Source organism: Triticum aestivum, chromosome 5B, assembly GCF_018294505.1.
Source record: "Triticum aestivum cultivar Chinese Spring chromosome 5B, IWGSC CS RefSeq v2.1, whole genome shotgun sequence".
NCBI classification, from domain to species: Eukaryota; Viridiplantae; Streptophyta; class Magnoliopsida; order Poales; family Poaceae; genus Triticum; species Triticum aestivum.
The window spans coordinates 258,348,153-258,358,632 of NC_057807.1; the positions used below are offsets into that span (position 1 = coordinate 258,348,153).

Below are 10,480 nucleotides of genomic sequence, written 5' to 3' on the forward strand. Positions count from 1 at the left end.
AAACCACGGAAGAAAACACTCGGCGGCAAAGAAAACCCGCGGTCGACGTGGGTAGCCAGAAGAACACACTCACCCTCTTCCGGCTGGGGTTGCCACTCGTTCCCCGGGAGCCTTGCTGCTCCGTGGGGGATCAGACCGTCGTTGGCCATGTCGGTGAGATCCTTCTCCGTGATGGTCGACCGGGTCCAATCTCCTTGGACCCAGCCGTGCGGCAGACGAGATCTGGACGAAGACCCGCCCCGACTGGTTGTTCTCCCTTTCGCCTTCCCTGTCGCCGACGCCTTCTTCGCGCGTTCCAGCGCCGCCGTCTTCTCCTTCACCATGGCTACCGGCGAAGCGTACGAGGAGCGATTGCGCGGAGGCGAGAGCGGGCGCAGTGGGCGGAGGCAGGGAGAGCAGAGAGAGAATGCAGAGATACCGTTCAAAGACCCTCGCCGGGCGCCTTTATAAGATCACTTCCGAGTGGATGACAGGTGGGCCCGGGCAATCCAATCACATCCCGAAACAGTTGCGCGTACGCAATACGTGGCGAAAAAGGTGGCGCGAGAATCGAGGCGTCTATGCCCTATCCCATCCGAGCGCCGCGGTCCGCCCCGCTTCACGCGCTTCCCCAAATTTCGTATCCCACAAAATCCGCTAACGGCAGATCGATCTGTCAGGCGCGAGATTTCCTGCGATCCGTCGCTCGGGAATTGTTAAGTTCCAAAGGCCACTCGACGAAAGAAAAGAATGGATCAAGTCGACTGAAGAAAAGTTGCCGATTATCAACGAAGAGATTATTGGTCCAAGACAACACATATCCAGAACGCAAAAGCAGGTCGGAAATAATATCAACTCCTTCCTCACTCAAGCCTCAATCCATTCGGGGGCTAATGATGGAGTCATGTACCTAGGGTAGGGTCATAGACCTGATCTAAGTACCCTACCCAAGGACACCCTTAGAAGAGACTACCTTCCAGTCGACCAAGGAGGACTTCACTCGACACACTCGAAGGACTCGACCATGAAGACACACTCGACCACCAGAAGGTCAAGAAGCACTCTGTACCGTAACGGTCTGTAATTAAGTAGACTTTATGGTATTTAGGACACTTTATGTGAGGCGTTACTGGACTTAATGTACTTTAAACCCCGCATTACTGAGGGCCGGAGGGGTCTGGCAGGCACTATATAAGCCACCCCCCTCCTCAGTGTAAAGGGTTCGCACCCCTGTAATCCATAGACACATAATCCACTCGACCGCCTCCGGGCTCCGAGACGTAGGGCTATTACTTCCTCCGAGAAAGGTCTGAACTCGTACATCTCTTGTGCGTACAACTACTCCATAGCTAGGACCTCGCCTCTCCATACCCATCCCCCACTCTACTGTCAGACTTAGAACCACGACACGAGAGTCTAACATGGTTAAAAACGCACGCGGTGACGCAAAATCATCCCGCCGCTTATTCGGAGACGCGCGCGAGCTCCCGCCATCTCCCTGCTAAGCGCCGGGTTCCCCTCCCCTGCATCGCTCGAGCATGTCTCGCTGGTAACTGACGATTCGAGCGTTCCTAGTGGGCCTAGCTGAGCACTAATTTAAGGTTCGTGCGGGCCTAATTTTTTATGCAGGCCAGGCAACTAAACAGACCGAAAACTGCCCGCACGAGCCTGCCTAATGCGAGCAACCAAACACATCCATTGTTGCTCCACTGCACGTGAATGTTCCATGATTCCCTAAGAAAAGGTTTCATTTCTTTTTTTGCAAGGAAAAAAAGGTTCCATGATTCCCTAAGAAAAGGTAATATAAATCCTTGCAGCAATGTCAACATGCAATTCGATGGATAGGAGGACTTGACACTGATGTTCGCATGCATTTTCCTGCATTTCTTTCAGGTCTTACGCGATCTGCATTCAATGAGAGCATACGGGTTCCGTCAACTATGAAAACGTATGTGAGCCATTGATCCGAAGGGCTTGCCCTGTGTCTTGTAGTACATCACAGCAACGCATCCGGGCTATACAATGACATGATCGTCAAATTGCATCTGAGCAACGGCTGTGATGACATGCATCTGACGGCTGTCGAGGCGGCTGATATGGCCTTTACAGATTCTGTACACAGAATCACTCACAGTATTGCACAATATACTGGTTCCAGAAACTAAAGCCGCGACGAACGGATGCGTCTGTGTCCAGAACATAACATTCCGGAGAAAGCATTCAATAACTCAAGCTTGATTTTCAGCAGAAAGAGTTCTTGAATTATCCTGAACCCCCGCGCAGAAACACAATCTAGCAACGTTGCAGATGAACTAACACGCAGCCTACAGCCCTACTGTGACTCCCTACACCACTGGTCATTCTTCATCCGAACTCTCGTACGCCAAACCAAGCAAGCTTCCAGTCACGTTCTGTGGCCTAGACTCCGTTGCTTCAGCTGGCTTTGGTTCATTCTGACATGAAGACATTTTGCTGACAGAAACTTCCTGGTTCCGCTTAGGCCCGTCGTTCTCTGCCGCTTGGCGAGGGCTGCAAACCTTGGGTCGCTTCGGTTTGATCCCAACAATGTTCTTCAAAAGATCCCGTTGCCTGCCAATAAGGTATGCGCCAACGTTACAAGAGGGCGCGGTGGATGGAAACATAATGTTTGATGAACACAGCTTAGTAGCTTACCTTATGTCGCTTTTTGGCCTGGCGTCGACACAAAGAGCGGCAGGTAGAGCAGGTGCAGAATCAGCTAGAGTGGCTGCTTTGTGAGGCGAGGGTTAAAGAAATCAAACATACTATAGTATACACGAATCTAAATGAGAAACCACCCTTGGCTAGGCATGTTCCTCTGTTCTGCTATTTCCAACTAATGGAAACAAATCACATAATAAAGATGTGGAAAGTTACAAGACAAGTTAAATGAGAAACCACCCCTGGAAGGCAAGTCTCTACTGTGCTATTCCACATGATGAAAAATAAATCGAATGGTAAATATGTGCACTATCGCATTGGCATACCAGGAGCTAGAGGACTGCTTGGATCGTATTGACAAAATATTGTTTATGTTATAAAATTGCAAGCTACGATGTTTCATTGAAGAGAGGATATCTTAAAAGCAGCGAATGCCCGCTTCTCTGTACGGCGAAGAAGACGCTCTGCATCTTCCTCGGCCTCCATTTGCTCTTTGAGGTAAAGCAAATCATCACTGTCCAATGCTGGAAAACATAAAAGTGACACAAAATAGTGGTTAACAAGCAACCGGCATGGAGTCCTTAAAAGAAGCATGAAATACCTCCTCGTCCATGAAGGTAGCCTCCCCTCTCACCAGCAACATCCTGCATCTGTTGGTATCAACCGCCCAGTACAGAGCCAAAATTTCTGTGAGGGCATGTTATCAGAACATTGCGTGTACAACTCAACTAGTAGCATTAGTAATGGAATCAAGCTTTCAAGGTAATGCTGTGACATCTCACAGCCCCAGCTACCAAGTAATATAAATGTTATTCTACCAGCAAACCACTGATCTCAGCAGAGAATATCGAAAAAGGCTTTCGCCCCGCTTTACATATAAAGCAAAGATCATCAACAAACCCGGTACAAACGCACGCCAACACAACACACACACCCAAGGCAGGATACAAAGATGCTGTGCGCAGCAACACCACCCCTAACACTACAAGAGCAACCGGAGATCTCGGCCGTGACCACGCCACCGCCAAGAGGTGAAGCCGCATATGGCGAACCGTGTGCTCCAAGGCGGCGCCTTCAGGAAGGGAACGACACTGGAGCGCCGCCACCGCCCGACACGAGGGTCAGGGTTTCCCCTGGAGCAACACGACGGGCAATGAAGGCCGCGACGACGCCTTCAAGAAGGGAGCGAGTCGCCGCCACCGGTCCGTCCAAAGATAGAGCAGGTTTTCACCCCGGCCAACAATCACCACCACCGAACGCCACACCCCGGCAACCATGCCGCCCACACGGCCATGGTCACCAGGCAGCACCAAGCCACGGGCTCTGCCCATGAGCACCACGCTCCCACCACCAGGGCCGCCGCCCTGGCATCCAAGACCTTGACGCCACCTCACCCGAGACCCGCCGCTACTCCAACCAAAGAGACGAGTGGAAAGGTCCCGTCTTTCGCACCCCTGGGCGACCCCCAGCGCCGAGACCCAAGAGGCCGGCCGAAACTGGCCTCCATCGACCTGTCCTGTTGCACCGGGCGCGAGACGGGCTCAGTCCTGCTGTCGGGCGCGAGACGAGGTCGGTCCTGCTGCCGGGGCGAGACGAGCTCGGTCCTGCTGCCGAGCACGAGACGAGATCAGTCCCGCAGCACCGGGCGCGAGACAGGCGATGAACCGCAGCTGGGAGAGGGCCAGCCCTTTGACGAAGGTAGCGTCCGAACGCCGAGGAGAGGAATCGAAGGCCACAACAAGCCCCTTCCCGACGGGCCGACGCCGGATGTCCGGCCGCCGCCGTGAAACGACCCAAACCACCGCCGTGAGCCACCACCACGCCGTGGCAGCCCACATCCATGCCGGGACCCCGAGGGGCAGCACCGAGCCGCCCTGCAGCGGCTGAGGTGCGTCGCCGAGATCGCAGCCCGCCCCCGCGCCGCCCGTCTGCGCCAGATCCCAAACCGGGAGCCGCCGCCGCCACGAGCACGCCAGCCACCGCGCAGCCTGCGCCCCAGCCCCGCCGCCACCTCCCGCACCGTGACGAAGCAGACCGGAGTCGGGTCCGGCCCGGACCTGACCAAGGACGCCCCACCGCGACCAACGGAAGAGAGCCCACCTCCCGCGCCGCCTGGATCCCGCGACACCAGTGCGCTCCACCGCCCCCCTGCAGCCCTCCGCACCACCAGGAGACGCCCAGCACCGCCGCCAGTCGCCGCCACAGCGCCGCCGCGCCGTCCCGCACCACGACGCGCCCCGGCCCGATTGGATCTGCCCGCGGCAGCCCCACCACGCGAGAGGGAGAAATCGCCCCGCCGCCGCCTAGGCCGGTCGGGCTTTGCCCGCCAGCGCGAGCAGGCGGCGCCGAGGAGGGAGGAGGAGAAGGACTCTGGTGAGGGGCGGCTAGGGTTCCTCCCCTGCCGCCCGCGGGAGCGACAGAGGGAGGAGCGGGGCGTCTCAGCAGAGAATACAAGCAACCTCAACCTAAAGCAACCCGTTAAATATTTCTGACCACATTAGATGATCTATCAGTCTAGAATAAATTATGGAATTCAGTTCTTCAGTACATTAATTCTTTACTTTTTGTGATAACATCAACTGTAATACTCTATATCAGCAGAACCAATCCATATCCTAGCACAGCACCATGTAAAGAAGCAAATCGCCACACCAGCACATTCGACACTATGCCGCATTGACACCATATAAATGCGAAACTTAGCGAATCCATTCATTCAGACATCGAAAATATTATTTTGGCGGAATTTAACCACTTTTTTGTTGGATTGTAAATTATTATCAGACTCGATATATTGACATCTTATATGCAGATATTTAAAATAGTGTGCTTAGATTACATCAAATGCAGTAGCAGTAACAAACTAACAATACAATCCGGTTAACCTTTGCAACCATGCGCTGGAACGTGACGTCCTCATCATCGATCTTGTCCTTCCCCTTCCCCAGCTTCTTATCTGCACATCCACAGCACAAACCCCAAATGTCATCAAAATGATCCCAATTAAAATGCCAACAGACAAGAAAGGGTAAGAACTTGTTGGCTACAGGAGAGTGATGAATCAAGAACCTTTAGGATCGCTGAGATTGGTATACTCACGGACCTCACGTCCAGACATGTCGAAAACTCAGCTGGGCCCTATTTAGATCCAGATCCAACATCAGATACACTTGTTTCTTTATTCTGGTTTTCCAAATAGTGGTAAGACTTTCACCAGTGTTCTTCTTACCAAATCAATAAGCCAGTACAAAACATAAATGAAAACTGCTAGCTTAGTAATCTTATCTGTACAAAAATAATACGACCCTTTAACCTCACAAGGGTGACCAATGGCTAAAATACTGACCCTAGCACTAGAATGTTTTTCTTTTAAAGAGTGGTACTAGAACTGTTCTCGTGCAGTACTTGTTCAATCTCATACTTTTACATGTGTACATGGCAAGTGACTCTACATACATCGCATTTTGGACAAGTAACAAACACTTCTATGACTAATTTAGGGTGTAGAGTTAAGCCTGGAGATGCATAGGAGACGGATCACATAGTCATCCATAGTTCAGGTGCTTCAGTTCATAACAATCAGGAGAATATGACATGATATAATACATGCAAGCGTTGCAGGATATTTGTAAAAGCTGCCAATGAGCCAAATTATGCCATAAGTCTTGTGACCACAAAAAAAGGCTGATTACACCTTCTAAAGGGCTTCATCTTGTGCATAAACCAGCTTAAGCTGAACTGTCCACAGGAGCTCCGGTCTGGGGAAGCCCTGAGAGGCCCATACCCTGTTTGAATGGTATTAGAATTTGGAGTTTATTGTCTGTGGTGATGGTACAAATCCTGTAATACACCTGGACTTATTTGTGGTCTGTTTGATCGATAGTATCTGAGTGCAAAAAAGTGCTAAATTAAAATAATTTTGCAGTGGCACGTCAAATAAGAGCAATGTTTGGATGTTTTTGTGCCAACATAAATTGTAAAAGCATAAATGTATCATCTGTAAACATACTCTTGCATACGTACATACACCAAAAAAATCTATGCATATGTGAACGTATTAAGGAAATGTGCAAAACAACAAGAGCAGTAGTCTTCTCATGGCTGCGAAAATGTATTGTAGATCAGTACGACTACAGCTAACCCTATTCAACTTTAGATCAGATATTTTTTAGGTTTTGTAGCCATGTTATAACTGTACAGAAAATTAAGTAAAAGATACAGCCTTAACATGTAAAGGCATGTGCCCTATGCACAATTTATTCACTGCCTGGCCATCAAACATGTATAGCTTATCCACTCCCTGCGGAAGACAACAATTTTGCTACTATCCAAATTAATTGACGCAAGGGAGTACAAAAATTCATGCACTGCCTAAAAGGCTCCAACAGACAAGTACTGTACATAGATTTGTTAAATTTACAGTAATTCCTCTTTTTGCGGAAAATTGCTACAGTAATTCAGGCCTGAAGCATCTGAGAACGAACTAACTCCACACATTGGTTCATTTTTTCAATTCACATGCTCGGACATAAATTCTCGTTGCCACTACTAAAATACTAATGGATCCATAACCGGAGGGGACACATACAGGGCAAGCTTGATGCAAAAGATTCAGCAAATCCAAACATGCATAAATACAAGAAATAATTCTGAAGGGCGGCCAAATTAACAAGGTAAGGTGTTCTTACCTTGTGGGCAGCCGGCTACGTTGATTGCAGAAGGAAGACGGTGACCTTGTTGGTTGGCAGGTGACTGGAGTGGAGGCAGGAGGGAGACGGTGACCTTGTTGATGGGCAGGTGACTGGGGTGTGGGAGGGAGCGGAGGGGTGTCGGGGAGGAGTGCGAAGCCGGTGGCCCAGAGCGGCGGCGAGGTGCGAAGGGGAGCCGGAGTCGGGAAGCGCGGCGGCGGGGTGCGAAGGGGAGTCCGGAGTCGGGAAGCGTAGCGGCGGGGGAGGGGGCGGAATCGGAAGGAGACGGAGGGAACCAGGTAGGGGAGCGAGAGAGGAACCGAGCCGTCAGGTCGGATTGGGAAAAACCCCGAGCGGATTTTTTGCCGTAATTTCTGCCAACTTCGATGGCAATTTCCCGGCAGGGTTTGGGAGAAGGTCGAAACTCGAAAGGCCCGGCCAGATGGTTTAAGAGCAACTCCAACAAATCCTCTCTATGTAAAAAAAAAAGATATAGTCTAGAGAAAGTTTGAGCAAAAAAGCGTTTCCAACGGATCTCTTTGGAGTTCGGAGCACATATCTTTTTTTTCAGCATCATAATTTTATTCATCAAATAATGGCTTGAAGATATGTGCTAATAGTTATTATGATGTATAACTTTTTAGAACTCCAGCTCTGCCTTTTTCCATACATGATCCCTCTTGCATATAGGCTGGTTTGGAATGTTAGCTCGAAAGAAATTATGGCTAGTACCCGAATCGACATTGCAGGAGCACATGTTTACAAAACCAAGGAACATAAAGAAACAGAGGAACGGACAGGGAATAGATGCAAAATATAGAATTGAAAAGATAGAGGAAAGATCCTTGTATAGTACGAGATCCATTCTAAAAATGATATGTTTGCTATGTTTAGAGATTAGGAAAAGGGAGACCTGGATTTATTTAGATTGAACTTCTCCTTACTCATCCTTGTTCTCAAGGAGTAGAGGTTCGAATGGAGAAGTTTAGGCATTTGTCTATGATTAACCGCAGTTTTAAAATTTTCTCTAAATGCACTACTAATAGTTTTGATCCTATTTCCAATGAGCTCATTGCTCCAAATCAAACTGCCTTTATAAAAGGCAGATTTGTTGTTGAAAGCATAGTAGCTGCTCATGAAATTGTTCACTTTGTAGCTACTAAAAAGTTGTATGATTTTATGTTTATTGAAGGCCTTTTTCCATCATCTAATCCTACTGGAGTTGTCAGTATGTAATATGCAGATGACACCTTCCTTTTCCTAGATTATAATTTAGATCATACTAAAAACCTTAAATGGCTTTTGTCTTGCTTTGAGCAAATATCATGCATGAGGATTAGTTTCCACAAATGTGAGTTAGTTCCTATTAATATTGACAGAGATAGTGATCAGGTTTTTGCCCAGTCTCTGGGTTGTAAACTTAGCTCCTTTCCTATCCAATATCTTGGAGCTCCACTTCATAGATGTAAGCTTAGGAAGGAGGACCTCCAACCAGTCATTGACAAGATAATCAAAAGGGGGGCTAATTTATTCTTGTTTTTATGCCTAGCTAGGGGCGTTAAACGATAGCGCTTGTTGGGAGGCAACCCAATTTTATTTTTGTTCTTTGCTTTTTGCTCCTGTTTAGTAATAAACTAATCATCTAGCTTCTGTTTAGATGTGGTTTTATGTTTTAATTAGTGTTTGCGCCAAGTAGAACCTTTGGGAAGACTTGGGTGAAGTCTTTGCGATCTTGCTATAAAAAACAGAACTTTTTGCGCTCACGAGAATAGCTGTCATTTTCTACAGAAGAGTGATTTTAGGTTGATTCTTTTTACAGAAGATTAATTGAAAAATTCCTCACGTCCACCAATTTATTTCAGAATTTTTGGAGTTATAGAAGTATTTGAAAGTTACAGATTGCTACAGACTGTTCTGTTTTTGACAGATTCTGTTTTTCGTGTGTTGTTTGCTTTTTTTGATGAATCTATGAGTAGTATCAGGGGGTATGAACCATAGAAAAGTTGGAATACAATAGGTTTAACACCAATATAAATAAAGAATGAGTTTATTACAGTACCTTAAAGTGGTGGTTTATTTTCTTATACTAACGGAGCTCATGAGATTTTCTGTTGAAGTTTTGTGTTGTGAAGTTTTCAAGTTTTGGGTAAAGATTTGATGGATTTTGAAATAAGGAGTGGCAAGAGCCTAAGCTTGGGGATGCCCAAGACACCCCAAGGTAAAATTCAAGGACAACCAAAAGCCTAAGCTTGGGGATGCCCCGGAAGGCATCTCCTCTTTCGTCTTCGTCTATCGGTAACTTTACTTGAGGCTATATTTTTATTCACCACATGATATGTGTTTTGCTTCAAGCGTCTTGTATGATCTAAGTTTTTGCTTTTTAGTTTACCAATATCATCCTTGCTGTACACACCTTTTGAGAGAGGCTCGCATGAATCGTGATTTATTAGAATACTCTATATGCTTCACTTATACCTTTTGAGCTAGACAATATTGCTCTAGTGCTTCACTTATATCTTTTTAGAGCACGGCGGTGGTTTTATTTTATAGAAATTGTTGATCTCTCATGCTTCACTTATATTATTTTGAGAGTCTTTTAGAACAGCATGGTAATTTGCTTTGGTTATAAAATTAGTCCTAATATGATGGGCATCCAAGATGGGTATAATAAAAACTTTCATATAAAGTGCATTGAATACTAGAGAAGTTCGATTCTTTATGATTGTTTTGAGATATGAAGATGATGATATTAGATTCATGCTATTAGAGTAGTTGTGAATTTGAGAGATACTTGTGCTAAAGATTGTTATTCCCGTAGCATGCACGTATGGTGAACCATTATGTGATGAAGTTGGAGCATGATTTATTTATTGATTGTCTTCCTTATGAGTGGCGGTCGGGGACGAGTGATGGTCTTTTCCTACCAATCTATCCCCCTAGGAGCATGCGCGTAGTACTTCGTTTCGATAACTAATAAATTTTTGCAATAAGTATATGAGTTCTTTATGACTAATGTTGAGTCCATAGATTATATGCACTCTCACCCTTCCACCATTGCTAGCCTCTCTAGTACCGCGCAACTTTCGTCGATACCATACACCCACCATATACCTTCCTCAAAACAGCCACCATAC

At 47.2% G+C, this 10,480-nt stretch overlaps 1 protein-coding gene across 3 annotated transcripts; it reads right to left on the reverse strand.

Annotated features, from left to right (window-relative positions):
* Positions 1-2,115: 2,115 nt before the first annotated feature.
* Positions 2,116-7,702, reverse strand: LOC123111255 (uncharacterized). Of its 3 annotated transcripts, XM_044532013.1 has the most exons (8): positions 7,347-7,702; positions 6,353-6,443; positions 5,728-5,796; positions 5,544-5,614; positions 3,260-3,308; positions 3,076-3,182; positions 2,653-2,732; positions 2,116-2,568 (listed from the first exon to the last, which is right to left on the reverse strand). In XM_044532013.1, exons 3-8 carry the CDS (start codon positions 5,774-5,776, stop codon positions 2,337-2,339), a joined length of 588 nt encoding a protein of 195 aa, XP_044387948.1. In that variant the 5' UTR covers positions 5,777-5,796; positions 6,353-6,443; positions 7,347-7,702; the 3' UTR covers positions 2,116-2,336. The 3 variants fall into 3 exon arrangements, with proteins under 3 accessions (XP_044387948.1, XP_044387947.1, XP_044387949.1); XM_044532012.1 differs by lacking the exon at positions 6,353-6,443 and having other exon boundaries at positions 7,347-7,700; XM_044532014.1 differs by lacking the exon at positions 6,353-6,443 and having other exon boundaries at positions 3,260-3,345; positions 7,347-7,697.
* Between the last annotated feature and the right edge of the window lie 2,778 nt (positions 7,703-10,480).